Below are 24,982 nucleotides of genomic sequence, written 5' to 3' on the forward strand. Positions count from 1 at the left end.
AGACATGAACTGGCTACCATTCTCCCTAAAAGCTTAGTTGGGAAATCTTTCTAGAAAATAATTGGTTGAAGAATTTAAGGATAGCTTTAGAGGTAGGACATCCCAAATACTCTAGACCTATCTGTTTGCTGAAAATCAGTTATAACAATGGCATAGCGCATGGTAGAAGGCCTTTTACTTATGTGTCCTATCAAGCCCATGCCCAATTTTTGTCACAGGTCTCCAGGTAAACTCGCATAAGGGGGCTTGCATAAACCTTTTAGATTTTATTAAACTCTCTACATATTTAGCATTTCTAGAGATATAAATCAACATCCCAGTCCAATGAGAGCCACCAGTAATCCATTCTTAGATTTTTTTTTTTTAGAACCTGTAATTGCCACATGCCCTTTGTGCGATTATGCAATGAAATGTTGTCTCAAGGTGGATGCAACTAAGGTGTTATTTCTGATAATGACACTGTTTATTGGTGGTCAGTTCTTTCCTAACTAACTAGAACCATGATAGAACTTCCATTGTATATAGAGTTCTTTAGTTCTGAAGTATGCAGAGTTGAATGTGGCCATATTTCATCAACGGGGTTGTTTCCCACCAAGGAATGCCAGGTAACATCAAATAGGCAAGTTGAGTGAAATTTGAGTTTTCACTGATGTAAAATGTATTAACATTTTTGACTGTGTCAGCATTTTGTACAACAAATTCCAAATGAAAGCCTGCGGAAGGCAAACTTAAAACATAGAAAGGGGATACTACCGACTAACACATTTGCATAGTGTTGTCAGACCCATCTTTGAGTGACCTCACAATGTTGTGACTAAGAACAATGATTGGCCTTATTCTGAATTTATTAATCATGTTCATAGGTTTCAAAAACACATGCTTTCAACTGAAATAATCTTTCTCCATGCCATGTGTCCAATACTGGCACTTAGAGTCTGGATAATAACAAGCCTGCATCACAAATGTTTCCTGTTGGATGAGCTGAAACAGGTGGCATGGGTCTCCAAAAGAGTCTGACATTTTCTCAATTTATCTTATACCTGTGGTTGGAGACATACATATATATATATATACATATATATATATATATATATATTCGATGGCATGTGGAGCTGCAGATACACATGCTGTGCACTGTTCCTTCCATCTAGTGTTGGGCTCGGAGTGTTACAAGTTGTTTTTCCTCAAGAAGTCTTTTCGAGTCACGGGACCGAGTGACTCCTCCTTTTCGGCTCCATTGCGCATGGGCGTCGACTCCATCTTAGATTGTTTTCTTTACGCCATCGGGTTCGGACGTGTTCCTCCTTGCTCCGTAATTCGAATCGGGAAACTTAGAAAATTATCGAAATTCATCGGTATTGTTTACGTTCGGTACCGGTTTAGTTTCATCGCATCGGCACCGACAACAAGACCGCTTTGGCGGCCCTTTGGGGCTTCCGCACTTCACCAAGGCCTGGTCGGCCCGACCACACCCGTCGTCAAAGAATAATGGACCGGACCCCTTCCGTTTCTGTCCCAAGTGTCACGCCAAGTATCCTTATACAGACCAGCATAGGGTCTGTAACCTGTGTTTATCGCCCGAACACAGAGAGGATACTTGTGAGGCCTGCCGAGCGTTTCGATCCAAGAAGACCATAAGGAATCGACGCACAAGACTACAGATGGCGTCGAAACCGAAACAACATCTCGACGTCGCGGAAGAAGAGATGCGGATTTCCATTCAGGGATCGGACTCTGATGAATCCGACGGTGATCGACCTTCGACAGCGGCGCAAAAAGTGAGTACACCTGCCCCGTCCCACACCCAAGGTCACACCAAAAACCTAAAGGCCTCGGGGACGCCACTGCCGGAAGGCCATGGCTCGACCCACAGAAAAGAAGGTGACCAAGTAACATCAGCACTGAAAAAGGCCAAAGATTTGCTGAAGACTTCAGACTCCGGTCGAGAAACTGGCAAGGAAAAGAGTCTGCATCGAGCTTGTCGAAACCGAAAAAGACAATTTAGATGGGAATTTCAGTACCGAAAAACCCAGCTTCAGAGCCAAAACGTTCTTCCTACACTGAAGAGCAAGGGCTTTCTCTGCCGCTCAAAGAGAGGCACAGATTTGAGCAGGAACTGGATTTAGAAGAGCATGACCAAACACAGCAAAGGTTACAAATCCAGAAAGACACAGGGAAGATACAAACCATCCCTCCGCTCAAGTCAAAAAGAAAACTGGCTTTTCAGAAGACTGAGATGCAACCAAAAGCCAAAGTGGTTAGAGAAAATGCACTACCACCACATTTCTCACCACAAACATCCCCACTGCATTCACCACAGTTGTCACCAGTGGGTGCACCAATGGCACAGTCACCCACACATACTGGGATGACTCCAGATGATGCGGACCCGCTGGGATCTATACGACCCACCTATATCGGACAACAGCCCAGAGTGTTATCCAACAAAACCTTCACTGCCAGAGGACAGTACGTCCTACACGCAGGTACTGGCCAGAGCAGCAACATTCCACAACGTAACAATGCACTCGGAACCGGTGGAGGATGACTTCCTGTTTAACACTCTGGCATCCACGCGTGTATCATACCAAAGTTTATCAATGTTACCAGGCATTCTTAAACACGCACAACAGGTCTTCCAAGAACCCGTAAAAGGGAGATTCATCACGGCAAGGGTCGAAAAGAAATATAAACCTCCCCCGTCAGACCCAGTGTTTATTACTCAACAGCTCCCTCCGGACTCAGTGGTTGTGAGGGCTGCAAGGAAACGGGAAATTTCACAATCATCTGGAGATGCCCCACCCCCTGATAAGGAAAGTTGAAAATTGGACGCAGCAGGGAAAAGAGTGGCATTGCAAGCAGCCAATCAGTGGCGAATTGCCAACTCACAAGCCCTACTTGCCTGCTACGACAGGGCGCACTGGGACGAGATGCAAGACATCATCCAGCATTTGCCCAGAGAACACCAAAAACGTGCCCAACAAGTGGTCGAAGAAGGACAGGCCATATCAAACAACCAAATCCGGTCTGCCCTAGACTCTGCTGATACAGCGGCACGGACTGTCAATACAGCAGTAACAATTAGAAGGCATGCATGGCTGCGAAGTTCTGGGTTTAAACCAGAGATACAACAGGCGGTATTGAATATGCCGTTTAATCAACAGCTGTTCGGGCTGGAAGTAGATACTGCAATTGAAAAAATGAAAAAAGACACGGACACGGCCAAAGCCATGGGCGCGCTCTACTCCGCATAATACAGAGGAACATTTAGGAAACCACAGTTTAGGGGAGGGTTTAGACAACAGCCATCAGAACCATCCACCTCCCAAACAAAACCCACCTACCAGTCTCAGTACCAGAGAGGGGGGTTTTGTGGTTCCTACAGAGCACAGTTCCCAAGAGGAAGAGGGAAATTCCAGCCTTTCAAGCCAGGCCCAAGCAAGCAGTCACACTTACCCAACACATATCACTGGTGGGGGGGAGATTAACCAAATACAACCACAATTGGACACACATTACCACAGACACGTGGTCCTATCAATTATCCAACATGGTTACTGCATAGAGTTCACAACATTCCCTCCAGATGTTCCCCCAAAACCGCACAAAATGTCTCAACAACACTTAGACCTATTACAAATAGAGGTCCAAGCACTGCTAGCAAAACAAGCCATAGAGCTAGTACCCTATCACCAGAAAGGAACAGGCGTTTACTCCCTGCATTTCCTTATCCCAAAAAAAGACAAAACGTTAAGGCCTATCTTAGATCTCAGAACACTGAATCTCTTCATTTCAGATCATTTCCACATGGTAACACTTCAGGACATAGTCCCCTTACTAAAAACAAGTGGAATACATGACAACACTGGATCTCAAGGATGCGTATTTTCACATACCCATCCATCAATCTCACAGGAAATACCTCAGGTTTGTAATACAAGGCAAACATTACCAATTCAAAGTGTTGCCGTTCGGAATAACAACAGCCCCCAGGGTATTTACAAAATGCCTAGCTGTAGTAGCAGCTCACATAAGAAGACATCACATGCACGTATTCCCATATCTGGACGATTGGCTAATAAAAGCCAACACTCAACGGCAATGTCACGTTCACACGCAATACGTAATAGATACTCTACACAAACTAGGGTTTTCTATAAATTACCAAAAATCGCGTTTACAACCATCCCAAATACAATACTTGGGAGCAACACTCAACACACAAAGAGCAACTGCCACTCCAAGTACACAAAGAGTTCAGTCATTTCAAAATATAATATCAAGCATGCAACCAAACCAACACTACACGGTCAGGTTTGTGATGAAACTGCTAGGCATGATGTCCTCATGCATAGCTATTGTCCCAAACGCAAGGCTACACATGCGGCCCTTACAACAGTGCCTAGCAAAACAATGGACGCAGGCACAGGGTCAACTCCAAGAGCTACTGTTGATAGACCGCCAAACACACTCTTCGCTTAAATGGTGGAACCCTGTAAATTTAAACAAGGGGCGGCCTTTTCAAGACCCAGTGCCTCACGCCGTTCACAACAGACGCATCCATTATTGGGTAGGGAGCACACCTCAACAATCACAGCATACAAAGTCAGTGGGACAATCAGCAAAAACAACTGTACATAAATCAGTTAGAACTGTTAGCAGTCTTTCTAGAACTAAAAGCCTTTCAACCCCTTCTAGCCCACAAACACATTCTTGTCAAAACAGACAATATGACAACAATGTATTATCTAAACAAACAGGAGGGGACATACTTGTCACAGCTGTGTCTCTTAGCACAAAAAAATTGGCATTGGGCAATCCACAACAACATTCGCCTAATAGCACAATATATACCAGGCATTCACAATCAGTTAGGCAATCTCAGTCGAGATCACCAGCAAACTCACGAGTGGGAAATACATCCCCAGATTCTACAACATCACTTCCACCGCTGGGGGACACCAAACATAGATCTGTTTGCAACAAAAGAAATGTCAAAACTTCGCTTCCAGATACCCACACCCTCAGTCCAAGGGCAATGCTCTATGGATCAGCTGGTCAGGGATATTTGCTTACGCTTTTCCCCCTCTCCCGCTCATTCCTTATCTGGTCAACAAACTGAGTCAAAACAAACTCAAACTAATACTTATCGCACCAACGTGGGATCGCCAACCCTGGTACACCACACTGTTGGACCTATCTGTAGTACCCAACATCAAGCTACCAAACAGACCAGATCTGTTAACACAACACAACCAACAGATCAGACACCCAAATCCATCATCGCTCAACCTAGCAATCTGGCCCCTGAAGTCTTAGAATTTGGATATCTAAACCTTTCCAAAGAGTGTATGGAGGTCATTAAACAAGCAAGAAAACCCACAACAAGACATTGTTACGCTAATAAACGGAAAAAGGTTTGTTTGCTACTGCCAGGCTAATCAAATTATGCCATTAGACTCCTCCACACAAAACATTGTAAGTTATTTACTACACTTACAAAAGTCCAATTTAGCTTTCTCTTCCATTAAAATCCATCTCACTGCAATATCTGCTTTTCTGCAGATTAAACATACAAGATTGCTTTTTAGAATTCCAGTTATTAAAGCCTTTATGGAAGGAATGAAAAGAATCATACGCCCCAAGGACACCACCAGTACCTTCGTGGAATCTTAATATTGTATTAACACGACTCATGGGCCCACCATTTGAACCCATGCATTCTTGTCAAATCCAATTTTTGACTTGGAAAGTAGCCTTTCTAATAGCCATCACATCACTTCGAAGAGTTAGTGAAATACAGGAGTTTACTATTCAAGAACCCTTTATACAAATACATAAAGTGGTTCTCCGTACAAATCCTTTAATTTTTACCAAAAGTCATATCACCGTTCCATCTAAACCAAACTGTGGAACTCCCGGTCTTCCTTCCACAACCAGACTCAGTAGCGGAAAGGGCATTGCATACATTAGACATAAAAAGAGCGCTAATGTATTACATTGACAGAACAAAACAATTTCGTAAAACAAAACAATTGCTCGTAGCTTTCCAAAAGCCTCATGCAGGTAACCCTATACACAAACAGGGCATTGCCAGATGGATAGTTAAATGCATTCAAACCTGTTACCTTAAAGCTAAAAGAGAATTACCCATTACACCAAGGGCGCACTCCACTAGAAAGAAAGGCGCCACAATGGCTTTTCTTGGTAATATACCAATGACAGAAATATGTAAGGCAGCCACCTGGTCTACGCCCCATACATTTACTAAGCATTACTGTGTAGATGTGTTAGCAACACAACAAGCCACAGTAGGACAGGCTGTATTAAGAACATTATTTCCGACAACTTCAACTCCTGCAGGCTGACCACCGCTTTTGGGGAGATTACTGCTTTGTAGTCTATGCACAGCATGTGTATCTGCAGCTACACATGCCATTGAACGGAAAATGTCACTTACCCAGTGTACATCTGTTCGTGGCATGTTGCGCTGCAGATTCACATGCGCCCTCCCACCTCCTCGGGAGCCTGTAGCCGTTTTAGTTGCATGTAAATTGTAAATATGTAAATAAATATGACTTTACTACACACTATGTACATACATATCTACTCCATTGCATGGGCACCTCTCCTACCTCACCCTTTGTTGGGAAAACAATCTAAGATGGAGTCGACGCCCATGCGCAATGGAGCCGAAAAGGAGTCGTCACTTGGTCCCGTGACTCGAAAAGACTTCTTAGAAGAAAAACAACTTGTAACACTCCGAGCCCAACACTAGATGGGAGGAACAGTGCACAGCATGTGAATTTGCAGCGCAACATGCCACAAACAGATGTACACTGGGTAAGTGACATTTTATATATATATATATATATATATATATATATATATATATTCTTTTTTTTTTTGCATCCAGAGAGAATTCTATGACCGTTCTTTGGAAGCTGTGACAGTTTTCTATGGCTAAATCCACGTTTTTCACATGTGAAAGCAAATTGCCGGGTGTAAATGCAACAGATACACTTTTTCACAGTATCAGTGTGTGTGACAATGTATATTTGTGTATATTTGCTCACATCTGGTCCGAAGTGCAGAAACCACCTACACCTGCACCAAACTTAAGGCTGCAACTTCTCCAATCCCACTTTCAGTAGGGGTTTACCCCGGCCCTTGATAAATAATGATAATGCCCAGGGAGTGAATCTGCTTGCCAAGAGTTTGTGAATACCTACAGACTCGCTGACCCCTGAAGCACACTTATCATGCCCTGTGGTATGAATACGTGCATACAAAACATTAACACATCCTGATGTGATCTTTCGTCTGAGCAAATACGTTTTTGGTCAAAAATATAGGTTTTGTAAATACAAAACGTGAATTTACGCTTGTAAATGGAAGCATTTGTTCATCGAGGTTCAACTTAGATGAGGAGATGCCTTTGAGAAATGGGGCCTATGGTCGGGACACATGTCGGTGAGCGTAAACCAACACACACATATATTCTCCAAATCAGGCTGAAAGGTGACCTCCAGAACCTTCTAGCATGGCACATTTCCCCACTTGCCAAGCTCTAGTGTCCTCTTGTAAAATGTGGGTAGATTACCTTCTTCCTGGTTGCTTGTTGTATACACATGGGACATTTGGATTCTGCCAGCTGTGACCCACATAGTCGCTAGTGAGTTGTATTGTTTGGGAGTGCTGGCAAGCGGGCTGCTCATATAACTTTGATTGGGTTAGAGTTGTGGTGAAGCCACGCTTACACCATGCCTGGCGGTGGATGTTTGGGGGTGCTAAATAACCAAGTAACCTTACTTCTTTCTTATAAACTCATTCTGTCGTTGCAGGCTGTAGGAGCCAGTGATTATTTGGAAATGTGCAGCAATTTTGACACGGTTTTTATTCGTGCTATCCCTCTGCTCACCATGGCCAAGAGAACCCAAGCTCGGCGCTTCATTACACTCATTGACGCTTTTTATGATCACAAGGTACAGTTGCAGTGCAAATCAGATAAATCGTAGAGTTTACAAGTTGGCCATTTTTAACATGAATGACTTTTGATTGCAAAAATGTGTTGTATTTACGTATTTCAAATTCCCAGCTGTATGTTGAACTAGAGTGGATTCACACCACCAGATGTCTGTTAATAACACAACATGTATGTATACATTGCCACTATATAAATAATGAATGCTCAGTAAGTGGATTGCATGCTAAGCCTACTGACCAAAGCAAGTGAACTTGCTAAAGTAAGGATCTCCTGCACATCTATGGCTTGCTCTGTCAGGGACACAATGTTGGTGCTCTGATGAGCTGGTGTTTTGTGTGCCATTCCACAGTGCCACCAAGGGTCTCCCATCTATAGAGTTTGCTCCTGGTCGTGACAGCCAGCGGAAGTTGCATAATGTTAAACTCCACAAAGAAGCATTGCATCACCAGTGCAAAACATGTAACTGTTGCACAATCAACATGTGAAGTGGGTGCTTAAAAACGAAAATGGGGAGCAGTGTTGCCGAGAGGGACCAAAGGTGGCGTTATTGAGAAATGTACAGGACCGTGGTGGAATGTACTGGTTTGTTGATACTTGCGCCCGTCTATGCAGCTGTTGTATACTGTGCCTTAAGAATAGCAGCAGAACGAGGATCGCCTGACAGAAATATGCGTAGACAAGGCCACAGTGCTCCCAAAGTCTGTTGTAATGATGATTGTCAAATGTATTTCCTAATTAATAAAATCAGAATAGCGATCTGAGGTTCTTAGTGGAAAAATAGTCATTCCACTGCAGTTCGGGAATTAAGAGCTCATTATAAACGAAGCTGCATTGCTCCAGAATGTTTTCGCTTGAATTCTTGAATATTGGAGATGGCCGCAGCTGTCTCTCAGTTATGTTAATTACTGAAATGTATGCACTTTACAATCCTGAAATTTACTCAAGTGACCTGGGTCAAAAATGAAGCGTACAGGCTATTGGCCGCCATGGTTAAGAATGTGTAGTCATGAGGAGACACTGCAAAGATGTAAAAGTTCTGTGAATAAAACATACATTTTAAGAAGACTTTGCACAAATGTGATGTGTCAGAGCACTCCGCAGCACCTTTGATGAAATTCACTTACATAGAAACATTTTTAAGGTACGTAACTGCCTCCTAGCAGATCTGCCTAAATCACATGTGGTGGTGGTACAATATATGCTTTTGGTAACCAAATGGTGCACATCAAGCTCTCCATACGTGATAATGTTTGAGGTCCACAGGGTTGAACTGGGACAGAAAATAGGCCTGGGCCCCATAATAAAAGTGGCCCCCATTAGTGAATTAAAAATCTACAAAAAAACATGTTTGCAAATTGGGACAGTTCTGACGTTATAAAGACACGCAGAATAAATGTTTTGTAAGGTATGGAAGACTAAGGATTTGAGTTTGCTACAGGAAATGTTTGTTTTAAGATCCAGCAAATTCACAGTAAAAACCAGCACAGCAGACCATAAAATAGACCCACAAACAGCCAACACCAGCCCACAAATTGACCTGTCAGACCAGCCCATTGGGCACTGCCTGTTTGCCATATAGCCCAGTCCATACCTGAACTTCCATGAGAAGTAGGCCTCTGCTTATTGGTTCTGCCATAGAAATTTCTCCTCCTTGACTCTTCAGGTGGACCAAAAGTCAGGGCCTGTTTCGAGTTGCACCTGAAGAGTTTCTCCTGACGTGTGGAACAAACTCACAGTCCACTCTCAGTCAACAAGCCTCATCCTCTCTTATTGTGTCCCACAAGAAGATGAAGTCTTGGCTTTTCAATTAACCAACCTACCATAGGCAGGGCTAGGCACACACACTTCACAATTTCACATAACATAACATGGGAGGTAACATAGGGCAAGTCTATGTACAGGACAAAGAAAGTATCAGAGTTTCAATTAACATGTTAAGGTTCACCCAGTTAACCCTTGAACATACATCTTTACAGAAACGATATTCAGTGAAATAATTTAAAGTACACACACCACAATGCAATACAATATTCGTGATCAGCTACACTGCAAACTAGAGGACTGGCAGTCATGCTGCCAAAGTATAGTTACTTTTTTATGAGTGAATACTGTTTGTGACTGTATTGTTCTCAAACTAATGAAACAATACAGAAACGAAACAGATAAAATGTCTAACAGACAGTGCACCTGATAAATCACAGAGGAAGGCAAGAGTGTCTCAAAGTTCAATTTTTTTTTACTAGGTCCAGGAAAGTAGCCCTTCCTTCTGGGTTTATTGCTATTTGTTCTGGTCATGTAACGTAGCAATATATGCTTCCCTGGAGCCCTAGTGACCCAGGGTCAGTAGTCTGTCTCAGATGTTGGGAGGTAGATCACTGTCTGCACATAGAAACAGATCGGAACCCAATGGCTCCTCTTAGGTTATACAGGCCTCTCTTCATCTGGCTAGTGGGAAAGCCAGAAGAGAACTGGACCACTGCAACAACAGCTGGGTGAGTGTAAATGACTGACAAATATAATAGACGTTGGTGCTTGCCAGGCCGTTCACTTGCACTTGTGAAGACCATTTTGTTTGGCAGTTTTCCAGTGGTCTCTGCAGTGAGGTAAAGATAGGTCCTGTATGCTGTGTCTCTTTCTGTGGACCACATGGGCTGGCAGGAGGCTTCCAAGCATTGAAGATGAGGAGGAGCAGCAGCACAAACTAAGGAGTTTCAACAGAGCCCTCCTTTCTTGTTTCAAGTCAGGAGGAAACAGGCAGCACTTAGCTTCATGTCCTGGCGGCATCTACAGGAGAGGGATCCACGTAGGTCCAGATGCAAAAGGCTATTCGGCAAGCTGGAGAGAAGCTCCAGCTTATATGTCACATTTGGGCAAGGGGTCATCCTCATTTGAAGGGCCCAGCCAATCGGGCAAAAATACAGTTTCCAGATCATAGAAGTGTCCTTGAATGTTGCCTCTCCAAAAATGCAATCTTCTGATCAGCGGCTACCTGCAGATGACCAGGTACTCCTTTCAGTGGGCTGCTTTGAAAAAATCTTGTATGTTTTCCCACTAGATATTCCTGCAAGCAAAGTCAGGAGAAACAAGAAATGGAGACGGGGTTGTCCTCTGTGTGTTGCTTCTATGATCCAACTTTCAACTAAAATTCTTAAAAAGCAAAAGTTCAATAATAGCTAAAGGTGCACCAGTACTGTTTGTGAGTCATTTACCATGCTCACCCATTTCAGTTACTGCGATCAGGAGTTGCAAATTCTGTGCTAATAATCTTCGTGATTTCCCCAATTATACAAAATTAATAAACCTGGAGAAGCCTCCATCTGCTCTAAGCTCATGAAAGACCCCCTGATCGATATTTTCTGGGGTTGTCTTTCAGGAAACAGAGTGAAAATGTTGTTTAAAAAAAAAAAAAAAAAACAGGGTCAAGGATGACCAGGGAAACTCTCTGGGGATAAGGTTAATATTTATTACCAGTCAATAGTGACTGTAATAAGAACATTTGCCAGCCCCCAGCTTCAGCACCCAACAGAAATGAGAGGTTCAGGGAAGAACAAACGTGCTGTCTGCCTGTGAGTATGGACTGAGGCCTAACTGGCTTTCCCTTTGTACCCAAGAACGTTAGGTGCTTCTCTTGGGTCAGCCCAAGAGACATAAAGTGCAAAAAGCCCCCTTTACAGTAGACAACGCACTGAGAACTGGGATTTGTGCAGGAGCCTTGGCTGAAAAGAGTGGTTAAACCTGCCTCCTACTGCTCTCTGTATCCTCGTATTCTGGAAGCTGTCCCTTGAATTTTGGGAACTTTCTGATTGGCTAAAAAGAAGGTATTCAGCAATGCGAGACGTCTGGGTTTAACAGCCGCATGTACCAGATTGGAAGGTGACTGTCACTGCCCCTACTGGTCCGGCTTGTGCGATAAATAACTGTTTGCTGGAAACTGTTTTTCATTCTTTGATACAAGTGTGACCTCAAGTCGTCACTCTTGGCACTTCACAGAGATAAAAATTAAATGTTAGACCCTTTTATTCTTCTTTGGAGTGTTTCTTTTACTTTTTCTTCAAAAATGTATATATCTCTTGATTGTTTCATTCAATTTTCCTCACTTTGAGCTCTTTTCAATCACTAGAGTATTATTTTTAGTAAATATTTTAGCACATTTTGTTTGGTTTCTTGACTTAAATGTTGGTTTGTTGCTCCTTAAATGATTAACATATATTTCTCAGAGGAAAATCCTGCTACTTTGCACCATAGCTAACTGAGGTATGCCCTGATTTTCTCCTTAAACTTGTATTTTACCCAACAAAGCATTTGATTACTGTTTCGAGTGGGCCTTCCCCAACGTGCTAATGTGGATTCTTAAAAGAAGCAGTTGTTCCTGAGATGTGCCAGATATGCCCAGAGGGGACCTCCGTCTTTGTTTTTGATACACAGTTGTTTGTAAACATATCCCAGATATCCTTAAAGGTTCCCTAGTAATACAACATATGCATCTGTCACACAATTTGCTTTCAAATATGGTCCACTGAGTCAGTCTCAAGAAAGCAAGTGTGCATGATAGAAATATTCTTGTTTCCCTTTTAGTACTGAATAAGATCCACTTTCCGTGCATCAGTTTAACAATCTCTGCCATAACGTGTTAGAGTTTTTAAAGTTTCAAAACCACCAATTAGCATAATGATATCATTGGAAACTGCAACAGCTGACTGCAAGGCCCATGATCATTTCACTGGTAATTTATTCTCAAGATATTGGCCTCAAAACAGAAGAAATGTCAGTATGTTTTTAAACTCAGATTGTCTTTCATTAAATAAATGACAAGCAAAATTATTGACATCCGAGCACTGTAAACTGCCATAACACCAGTGACAAATATATTCACTAACTAACATGCCAGTGCAGTACAATGAAGTCAGTAACTCTGCTACCTGCTGTTAGCCCTGCATTTCATGGTTACTAGAAACTGGGTCTCTAGTTGACAATGCGGTGGTTAAGCATCAACAGTGACGGCGATGTGTCCGTTCCGATCGGCGCAACAAGGTCTGGGTGGGTCTTTGCAGGAACAGATTCTGGGTCCGTGCTGAAGAAAGCAGTAAAGGGATGCATCTGTGTTGATCTGGAGGATGAAGGAGATGCGTCGATTCTGGGGCATGCAGAGGGGACGATGTGTCATGCAGTCAGCAATACGTTGCTCTGAGTCATGCAGCAGTGGCTCGCTGTCATCAACAGTGATGCGGTGACCTCGATTCTCGCAGCAGCGGTAATGCAGCATAGACGGCGAAGGTGATGCATCGGTTCCAAATGGTGCAACAAGGTCAGTGTGTAGTTCTTTGCAGGAACAGCCAGAAAAACCTATTTCCAAGGTCCCAGGACTGGTTTGGCACCACTTGGGAGGGCATGGCTCACAGTTGGCAGAGTCCACAGGTTGTAGCAGGATGGGAGCAAATCTTTTGTGTCCCTGAGACTTCAGAAAACAGGAAGCCAGGCAGCAAGCCCTTGGAGTTACCCTGGGCTCAATTGATACAGGTCAGACCCTCTCACCCAGGCAGGGGAACAACAGGCCGCTCAGCAAGGCAAGAGTCCAGAAAGGCAGGAATCCAGCAGAGTAGCAGTCCTTTAAGCAGCACAGCAGTTCTTCCTGGCAGTCTTCACAGGTTGAGAAGTCTACTAAAGTTCTGGTGTCATGGGTCCAGTACTTCTACTAGTTGTGCCTTTGAAATGCACAGAGGTCCACCTTTCCTGCCCTGGCTCAAGACTCACTAACGGGTATAATTAGCCCTTTTTGTGTGTGTACAGGCCTAGCCTGTTCTGGTGTAAGTGTGAGGCTGGGCCCAGTCCTTCCCTCCCATCTCCCAGGAGATGCATGCAGTCACACCTTGCTTCCCTTTGTGTGTTGCTTCCCTTTGTGTGTGACTGTCTAGAGGGAATACACAAAGCCCAGCTGTCACCCAGCCCAGACTGCCCAAAGACCGGCAGAAGGCACAAGATGGCTAAAGCAAGCAAATGAAAACACAATGTTCCATCTGTGTACTCCGTAAACTCAATGTATTTAACTTATTTATGTATTAATTGACCCGATGAGATTTTCAGGAGCGCCATCATATGCAAATATCTTTATGGCAAATTGTGAATCAGAGTTTGTGTTACGAGATGAGCAATGGCAGCGACATCTCATCATATACAAAAGATTCATAGACAACATCTTCCTAATTTAGAAGGGCAACCCACCTGCACTGGAGTATAACATGGCTGTATGGAGCACTCTGAATGACCTATCACATTTACTCATCAGATCCAAAAACAACACATACCTTTCCTGGATGTACTGGTGAAACTAACCATTACAGGTATACACACCAGTGTGTATACAAAACCAGCTGACGGGAACAATAGTTTAGGTTTACATTTTCTCAGTTTCCACCGACCAGCATTGAAAAATCATCTACACTGTTCACAATTCATCAGGCTTAAAAGAATTACATCTGATCCCGATGATCTTTCTGTCACGTGTGAGGTATCTAAACGAAAATTCAAGAATTGAGGATTCCCTCAGTAAATACTAGATCAAGCAGAGGATAGAGTAAAGAACTAGGAGAAAAACAGTTTGCTAAAAAATATGGCAAAGGCTGAAAATAACAGAATAGTATGTGTTTTAAATACTCAACGTAGGCACAAGTTATCAAAAACAGCATAAATAATAGATTATAAATTCTGCAGAGTAAATCTGCCTTTCAAGGCCTGTACAATGACAAACTCTTATTTGCTTACAGTAGATCAAGGAATATAAGGAGATCCTAACAACTAAAACTTAAAATAAAGTTACCAACCATCGTGGTACCCAAAACAGCTTGACTTGTATACATTGCAATAATGTAATAATTGGAAATATTGTGATGCCTCTTATGAAAAGGCAACATTATTCAGTTGAAGCACTCATCAGATTGTAATACTAAAAATGTGGTGTATACTTTGAAGTGTTCATGCGGTGAAATGTATGGTGGTAGGACAGAAAGAAAGATCAAAGTACAAGTAACAGACCATAAAAGCAACATACATAATCAATTAAGATCATCAAGTGGGGCAATGCATTGGGTGGAAGCCGGTCATAATATCTCACAGTTACAATTCCAAGTTTTAGAACTGATATCTCCCGAGGCGGGGGAGGACATTTAGAAAAGACTTATGAAAACAGACCCGTTCTGGATTAAACGTCTAGACATCATGCAACCATTGTGGGTGAATGATAAATTAGAATATGCCTGCTTCTTCTGATGTCATAAATTAGCATTTGGACATTGATTACTCCTTGATCCTGATAGTCAGCCATGCATTTTATGATTATGATTTTATTATTATTATTATCATTTATTCAACAGTTATTGTAGTCATATTTTGATAATGTTTTCGCCTACTATATATTTTTTGTGCCTCAAATGCAGTCATTCTTAATTGCCCTGGATTTTAGTAATTCGAACATTGTTAATGTTACATATAAAAAAAAAACATATTTTTTACATCTTTACTCGTGTTTATGAAAGTATGGCTGGGATCGTGTTATAGTTTTGTCTATGACGCACTTGAGGATCATGAACACGCATGTTAATGGCTCTCCGGGTTTCATTACCATGAAGCACTCATTCGGTTCACCATATTATACATCTGGGTCGCAGCGCAGTGTTCATGTCCCTTTAGTTCTATAATGGGGAGAGTGGTTGTGGATATGGATATATTTAATGTGATGTCACTGCATTGTGGAAGAGCGCACGAGGGAATATGGTTCACTTGGCATGGCGTTCTAATCTTCGGTGTTCAGCACGTAAGTCTCTGCATTGAACCACATTGTTTTTATCCCATCGGGTTGGTCACTGTGATCATTTGACACAAGGTTGTGCAGTCACTGGTAGCATGACACCATGTCACATCTTTGGGTTAAATGTGGTTGCTTCTCACGCTTCGTAACGGAATCACAATATTTGTTACACTTGGAAGCAAGATGTTATGACACTTCTTATTTTCTACTCTTTAATGCGCCATACTTGTACAAAGAGGTGATTGCGCTTAAGCTTGTTGGTGCATTTCATTCAGTTCAGGTATGGTATTTATTACACGTGGTGTGCTCACATTGGTATCTGTACACCCTTTCTTATAATTGCCTGCATGCAGGCTTGTTTCGGTAATATATATGCGCTTCTAGCATATGTCTTAGTTTGAATTTTGTTACTTTCTCTAATTTTTTCACTCTTCGTGTAACGCATGAATTCACTTTAGACTCTCGGTGTGTGCATAGTATTTCTGTTCGGTGAAATCTATTTTCTGTTCTATGTTTGTTTTCAGATACCCCTGATGAAGGGTCCATTGGCCCAAAATGCACAGGGTCTAGTCAGTGCTTAATTTGCATATAAAAAGATGCTGGGGCCCAAAGCCCTCCTCTTAAACACGCGGCTGCTGCAATTACATTTGCGAACACGAAATACTGAGTCAACATAATCCTGAAGCCATCCCAGGCCTCTTCAATCCATTTACAGCCACTCCCTGCCCCTTCAGCTCACTCTTGCAGCTTCCTGCTTTCTCCCATTGTGACGCTTTTATGTTTTTCTCTTCCTCCATCTTTTGCCTGTGTGTCTTTTGCCCGCAGTAAATGCTTGAGGCAGAAAAATAAGTGCTGGTGCCCTGCACCCGAAACAACAAGCAAAAAATAAGCACTGGGTCTAGTAAATGGTTATGTTATGATGTAGATCAATCATATTGAACTATGCGATATCAACACAAGCGCACACAGAAGAATTGTGGATCATCTTATTGCAAGTTAATTGTGGAAAAGACTCACACCATTGAATATAGGAAGAAGGCAAATCATTTCTATTGAGTGAGTTCTTTGAACTTCGGGGAATCAGTTAATGTTGAGTAAATCCACGGGGTTGCAGTAACAGTGTGTCCAGAAGCTAGTCAGTGGTTCACACCACCAGCAAGTATTTTGGAAAGCAAGTAAATGCCAACTTTTTAAAAGTACCATTTGCTAAACTGCACTTTAAACTCCAACTTCACCATAAGTTGTGACTTTAAATTGTGAGTTCACAGACACCAACCTTGACCAACTTATCTCTTCCAGATTGGGAATTACACTCATAAAATGTAATAAGGTAATCTCAGTTTTGTCCTATGGGAGAGATAGGCCTTGCAGTAGTGTAAAACACATTTGGGAGCTTTTCATTACCAGGGCATGTAAAACTTAGTACATGTCCTGCCTTTTAAGTACATTGCACCCTGCCCCGTGGTCACAAAGGGCCTACCTTACGGGTGACATATGTATAAAAGGTAAGGTTTAGGCCTGGCAAGAAGTGGCAGTGTAAGCTGCAAAGGCAGGCTCTGCAATGGCAGGCCTGAGACATGGTTATGGGGCTGTGTAAGTGGGTGCCAAAAACAGTGCCACAGTCCCACTAGTAGCATTTCATTTACAGGCCCAGGGCACATGTAGAGCACTTTTCCATGGACTTATAAGTAAATTATATATGCCAATTGGGTAGGAGCCAATGTTTCCATGTTTTATGGAAGAGAGTACAAGCACTTAAGCACTGGTTAGCAGTGGTAAAGTGCACAAAGTCCTAAAGCCAGGAAAAATGAAGTCAGAAAAAGAGGAGGAAGGCACAACATGTGAGGTGACTCTTCAGAGAGGGCCATTTTTGAACAGTAGTGCTATGCATCTATCAGAGACTTGTTAGCAATGCTCTTACTGCCTAAGCAGCTGGTTTTAAGCTCTAAACAGGTTCCATACCTAGCCACCAGAATGACTCCAAGGAGTCTGTTGGTTGTCATCTTACAGAACACGTAGTAGTCTGCCTCCTAAATCAGTAGGGTTGGCAGTTGTGCATCAAGTCCCAAGACAAAGGCTTTGCTGCCAACCTGCACTTCTCTGCAGTGATTTGCCATGCCCAAGTTGATCTTTTCAAAGCCATAAACTCTGTCTTCTCTGTCTGCTTTCAATTTCATACAAAATAATAGGCTGCACTCTGTAACCAGAGAAAAAACCATTATTCTAAAATGCCCTGACAAAGAATTTAGTTGTATCCTTTCCCTCTCTCCGTATCAGTCCTTGGACTAATTACTCCCTTGAGATGTTCAGAGATTAAGAGCTAGATGTAGAGAGCACTGAGTTGCAGTTCAGTGCTGTTACAGAAGTCGTGAGTGGCCTCAAGGTTTGCCCAGAGCCAGATGAATGATGGCTGTGCTGGCCACATCATTTTTTCTGGCCACAGGGGCACCCCACCCCCCCACACACACACACACATACACACTTGTACTAGTATGGGTGATTTCACAGTTTACTGATAAAACAGGACCTTAATCGGTTCCTGTTAGTATTCTGGCATATTACTTTTTTTTTAAAACCATTTCATACCAGCCCATTCCCCTACATGAAACTTGACTGCATGCTGAAAGGGTTACTACAGTTACTGCAATCTGTTCTAGCAGTGTCAAATGAGCAGTTTTCTGGTTGCTTAATCTAAGAGTCAAAGTCCAAATTATTCCCTCAAAGACTCTTACCACGGTATAAAATTAGAGTAACTGATTACTCCATTTAGTAACCTTTCCAGATGATTGTCAAACGCGAGGAGAGAGAATTATAATGTAAAAGACTTCATTAAAATTCAGCCGTCTACGAACTGTCTCACAGCTTTTGTTTCAGAGTTAGATCTGTGGAAAAGAATTACATTTGCTGTAAAGACAGCAAAAACTCACAGCTACTCCATAGGCACTGATAAGATGTTGTCATTTTGCTGATTGCGAAAACGAGGACAACTTAAACATGAGCAAAAGACGATACAGTCATTAACATGTTTACTGTTCTTGCCATGGCCTTCTAGATTCCCACAAAAGGCATGGGCTAGTAAGTCAAGCCCTTCGTAAACTTCTTGATGTGCTAAGTAAACTCTTACAGAAATGCACATGGTGGGTTCAGGTTACAAATCATTGATCCCTGCATCATCGGGCATATGTAATCTGTACCAAAAGATGTGATGAGGAGTGTTTCAAACCCTGTTCGATGCAGACTGAGGCTACTGGGGCCCAACTGTGGCAGTAGAGGTCCTTTGTCACTGGTATTTCGGGCCTGGCCTACTTTGGTTCTGCAAACTAGTCCAGTACCACAGTTTTTACTCTTGACTCTCAGGGTAGCGAGAGCCACTGCTCTCAGGCTTCTCAGATAGGTAGTTTGGGATGAGGAACAAACTCAGTAATCAACTAACAGACACAGTAACTTTAATGTCCAGCCTAGTGTTTGTCTCTTGGAAAAAGAAAGTACTTTTTGATTACACAGTAGTGCTCAAGGTTTCCGAATTAAACCCAGCAAGCGAATTGGTAATTGTGATCATGAGTCTTTTGTTGGTGTGACACCAATTACCACCCTTTACTTTCCCCGTTTCCTCTTCTGTTTCTCACCTGAGTGACCATAGTTGGATATTGTTGGAAATTGCACTTTTTGAAGGGTCACCCCCAGACTTTTTGCCTTTTCCCTCCACTTTTTGCTGTATTCATTTTTGTGTGATTTAGGACTCCGTGCACTTTACCACTGCTAACCAGTGCTACAGAGCTTGTGCTCTGTCACTAAAACATGGTTTGATTAGCATATTCAGAATTGGCATATTTAATTCACTTATAAGTCCACAGTGAAGGGTGCTACAGGTGCCCAGGGCCAGTAAATTAAATGCTACAATTGGGCCTGCAGCAGTGATTGTGCGACCCACTTATGTGGACCCTTAAAACATGCCTCAGTACTGCCACCGCAAAGCCTATGTGCAGTTTACACTGCCATGTCGACTTGGCATTTGAAACCCCTTGCCAAGCATGAAGCTCCCCTTTTATTACATATGTCACCCTAAGTAGGCCTTAGGGAGCCCATAGGGCAGGGTGCTATTTAATTAAAAGGTAGAACATGTACTTTTATGTTTTACATGTCCTGGTAGTTAAAAACTCCCAAATTCATTTTTCACTACTGTGGGGCCTACCCCTCTCGTAGGATAACATTGGGGATTCCTTATTATATTTAAAAAGCTGTAATTTCTCATTGGGATGGGGTAGATGTGTCACGTTTAGTATCTATGGGATTGTATTGATAAATCCTCTTTAATGGTAAAGTCAAATTTATTGTTACAATTCTGAAAATTCCCCTTTTAGAAAGTTGGCATTTTCCCACTCTTGGCTTGATGGGCCATAATTATGGGATGAGAGGGAGGAGCTGGCCACAGCCTCACACTTACACCTGAATAGGCAGTGTCCTGTCCCTACACAATGGATTGCATACCCCACTCGTGTGCCTGGAGCCAGGGCAGGAAGGGAGGGCCTCTGTGCACTTCAAAGACTTCTTTGAAGTCTCCCCCACTTCCAAAGCACCATTGGGTATAAGAATTTAACCCCAGACTCTACCACTTCAGTACACTTCTGGACCTTTGGATACTCTACCAGTAAGAAGGACTGCTGTGCTGCTGATGGACTGTCACTCTGTTGGACTTGCTTCTTGTTCTGCTGACCTGCTACCCTCCTTGCTTGGGTGAGAAGGACTGGACCCACATCACTTAAACTCAGAGTGACTCCAAAGACCAGCTGACTGGTCTTCTGTTTTCTGAAGTCTCAGGGACATAAAAGACTTCCCACCCATCTACATCTACACCTGGACTCTGCCATCTGTGAGTCTGCCCTGCCAGGTGGAAGTGGGCTTAAGATGTTTGCTGAGGCTGAAGGCACACATCACCACCACTGCACACATTAGAGCCAGCGCATTGCCCTTGTTGCATGGATCAGAAGTGGCACGTCAGCTCTATTGCTTGGATCAGAGATGACACATCTCCTCTCTAGTGCGGATCGACCTTGGTGCATCCCCTTTGGAAGCGCTGCATCTTGGACCTGACTCATTGTTGCTGTTGCATGGAGAAACCAGATGAATCTTCGCCATTGCGTGGGAAAGAGCAACGCATTGCCTCTACTGCGGGGATCGATCACAACACATCGTCTCAGCTTGCTTCCCGCATATTCAGTGTCGACGCACCAAGGATTAAGGTACTTTTGTTCAGCAGGCCTCACTGGGTCAATGTAGCTGACTTGTACTCCATCGCTGTCAGCCTTAACTTTTGACTTTCTCGGTCCGGTTAGTGCTTTTTGGTTCTAAGCGCTTTTCTACAGTTTATTTTTCAAAAATGTGTATCTCAAGTTCTACTTATTGAATTTTTGTTGTTTTGGTCTTTTTTTATTTATTAAATTAAGTTTTTGTTTTCTAATCAGGCGTGGTATCTTTTTGTGTGGTGTTTTCACAGTTTTACTGTTTAACGTTTTGTACAAATACTTTACACATTGCCTCTTAAGTTAAGCCGCACTGCTCTGTTTTAAGCTACCAGAGGGTGAGCACAGGTTAATTTAGGGTGTGTTTGTGATTTACCCTGACTAGGTTTGTGGTTTCTGCTTGACGAGATGCATACCACTGCCAACTAGAAAGCCAGTTTCAAACTGATATGTTCCTCTGTAAATCTATGGTAGAAGCATGAAGAAGTCTCAGTTGCTTATTAAATTTCCCCACAAGTCAATTACACACTCAGTCACTGTTTATTGAGGTTCTTACCTCCAAAGTCCAAGTAGATAGGAAATTAGTCTTTAATGCTTTCATCAGCACAAACTGAGTCCTCACCGCAGGTGTAAACCCATGGTGACAGCTTACAACTTCAGCAGCCGCCATTAAGGGACTTGCACACTGCTCAAATCTTCTCCAGGTATGGCCACCCTGGATGGTCTTGTGTGGTTTAGCAGGCCAAGGCACCATTCTGCTGGCACTCCAGGCAGTCGTTGCTCAGTTATGGGCTGACAAGGATGTCCGTCCTGGTATTATGCTGGTAGCACATAGTCAGGCATTTGCTGCCCAACCTTGTCCAACTCATTGACATAAGCAGCCCTGTTCTGGGCTGAAACACACTGCAAGGTAGATGCAGCCACGTCCTGGTCCAGTATACTCTGCAAGACAGACCTGGGCCTATATATATGGCATAGAAGATGCAGCTCAACCTGGGCGAATACACACATCAAGGTAGATGCAGGGCACATTGGGTCAATGTGTGGAAGTACATAGACCTTTGCAGTTCTCATCAGGAACTGTGGAGAGAACAGGAGACCCTCTGCAGCACACATTGTTCCTGGCTGCTTTCTCTGGTACTCCTCAGTAGAAACATGCTGGGCCTCTCCTCCTGCAGGGCCACGGAGGCTCCTTCCCTTTATCAGCAGGCAGACAGGCTTCTAGACACGTTATCAGGTCCAGTATCAGAAAGTGCAAAGTACAGATGATGTCCTTTCATCTCTGAGAGACTGGCTGTCAAGCAGACGCCAACCATAGCCACATACCAGTTTGTTGAGAACTCCACGGTGCACTTCCTTCCTTGGTTACAAAGAACTTGGAACTGGGACCAAGTGAGGTAGTTTTAGTCCCACCTTTATGTAGATTTTCTAGCCTGGATATAGATTCACTGTCTCAACTTTCAGAACCGGTTTGGGATGGCACTCTTTCAAGTGTTTTCTCCAAAAGGCAGCCTTTGTGTAAACTGATGCTTCACAAAGCAGATCAGGAAGCACTAGAGCTGTCTCTAGACTGAAGCATCCACGATATGGGCACAATAAAGTTTGAGGTTTCTGTTCCTGGCTATTATCAGCACCTTTAGAGGAGCAAATGGATACTCAAAATGACAAGCCTAACCTAGGAACTTACTCACACTGAACAAGAGAAACTACTGTCCTACTATTGTTCCCCACCATCTTCTAAATGGCAGCACTGGAAGAACTTATCAGCAGGCCCTTGCTAACAAAGTCTTCATTGAATTTCTAAAGGTAGCCCTGTCTCCAGCCTCCTCACTTCAGTGTCTGGATGTCCACTCTGCAGCCACATGAATAAAGGCAGTACACTTCCACTGTCTGCTGATGCTGTCCTCAACCTCCATCTTTTGGCATGGTAAACCAGGAGCATCCAAAATGGATCCCTCTGGCTTCAGTTCTTAGGCACCTACACACACACACACACACACACTCACTCACTCACTCACTCACTCACTCGATCAGTATACACACAGGATGTCAGATCAAGGTTCGGTATTTTCATAAATAAGTGGAACTTCACATAAAAGGGGCCAGTAGGAAACTATCTCACCGACAAATAACATGCCTGATCAGCTATATGAGATTACAAAACACAGTATGCCGCCACCACTGCCTTATATGCTAAACCCAAAACAGGGACAGTAGCCATATGCCCACTTTGAAGATACGCTTGGTACACCTCTTCAGGTCACAGGACTGGTCATGGGCCTGCTATTGTCAGGGACCTGTGCACATTCTAAATAACTGTGAGTAAAGGAAGGAAAGAAGTCAGGATACCTGCTATACTTGCAGTCGGGCACTTGGTGCCGCTGTACTTGTACATGCCATGCAGGAAGCATTCCCATCACAACAGGAGGCTTATTCTTAACCCACGAGCTATGACAAGGATCCATAATTCACTAGCTCTGTGCAGTAATTACGTTCTGTTCATTAGTTCAGAGCTAAGCAGCCTTGCGTCCTGCCGGCTCTCTGGTCACTTTCACTTCACGTAAGTAAAACTGACCTTGCACAGCACGGACGTTAACCTAACAGTTAAAAACCTTACACTACATGGAAGTTACACTAACATTTAAGGTCAGCTGCAGCAAGTGAAAAGTGTTTGATAATGGTGAAACGATCATAGTATATTGCATTTTAAAATAGTTGGCTCATTGTTCTCCAAAACTGCAGTAATATAGTTTGTTTATTGAAAACTCTCCCTGTGTGTCGCAAAGTTTACCGTTCCTCATAATCGATTATTCACATTTTAATAAGATAGCTGGGTGGTGAGCTTGCATTCCTGAAGCTGTCTCTCACACAGGAGGGACTGGGAATGCTTTAAGGTCCAGCATACACTCTCCTACTTCGTATTTTGTAATCGAAAGAGTTTGCACTTTCTAAAAGGTGAGAACAAAAAGGTAGCAAAACAGGAGAGAGAAAGGAGTGGTTGGTAATAGGGAGCGCTCCAGGGCCAAAATGAGATACTGGCGCTTATGAGCAAGAGCACTCGCACACCCATTTGGGTTTCATGCTTCATCCTCTGCCTAGTTCCTCGTTGGGCCGGCGCTGTAATGCCCAATGGGTCCCTCTAAGGAGGTACTTTGTCAGAGATCTTTTAATTTACCGAGAATGAAGTGGATGGAACAGGTGCTCGAGATGTAGATTGGTAACTTAGAGTGACTAAAAATAACTAAGAGATGCCCTAAAACTAGATGTGAAAAGGGGGTGCTCCCTTGGAATGGCCAAATACATCAAAACGGGGCCGCTGATTTGTGCAGTGATCAGAAGTGGCTTCAGGATAGTGCAGAAATGATAGTCCACGTGTTTCTTGCCTCTTTTGTCCCTATGGATTGGGGCAATTCATCAGGACCAGTAAACCTAATCTACGTAATAATGTCACAAAATCACTCAGCAGTAATGGACTATTAGATACCAGTCGTCACGGAGTTGAGCTAACATCTGCTCAAAGAAGGCTATCAGTTCCGCTCCTCGCTGCAACCTACCCCTCTCTGTGATGCCCAAGCGCCTCGCCGTGATTACCCATGTGGCACTCAGGAGATTTTACTGGGTTCGGTTTTAGAGTGACAAGGAAGGCAATGACTGTTATCTAATAGTCCATTATTGTTCAGTGATTTTACCAACTACAATCCTTGGGGTGCCCCTATTCCATGAGTAAGGAATAACACTAGTTTGAATATTTGTAAAGAAGGAAGGGGAGATGGATCGCGGGTAATTTTGCAGGATAATATGTAATTGAGGATGTGATATAATTTTATACGGAGCCACCCTGTTCATAATTGATATCGGACGTTTGCCACCAGCCGCCAATTGATTAAATTTATGCAACTTTGCCACTATGTTCTAATCATGTTACTTTTCTAGATGTAATGAGATTGGAAAACG

The 24,982-nt window shown here is 43.1% G+C and overlaps 1 protein-coding gene across 1 annotated transcript in view; it reads left to right on the forward strand.

Annotated features, from left to right (window-relative positions):
* AFG1L (AFG1 like ATPase) overlaps positions 1-24,982 on the forward strand; it is a 481,876-nt gene that overhangs the window by 428,687 nt on the left and 28,207 nt on the right. Inside the window, exon 11 of the mRNA XM_069235452.1 lies at positions 7,845-7,985. Within this exon, the coding sequence (XP_069091553.1) occupies positions 7,845-7,985 (141 nt within the window). The remainder of the gene's footprint in view (positions 1-7,844; positions 7,986-24,982) is intronic.

This window comes from Pleurodeles waltl, chromosome 5 (genome assembly GCF_031143425.1).
Source record: "Pleurodeles waltl isolate 20211129_DDA chromosome 5, aPleWal1.hap1.20221129, whole genome shotgun sequence".
Classification (NCBI taxonomy): Eukaryota; Metazoa; Chordata; class Amphibia; order Caudata; family Salamandridae; genus Pleurodeles; species Pleurodeles waltl.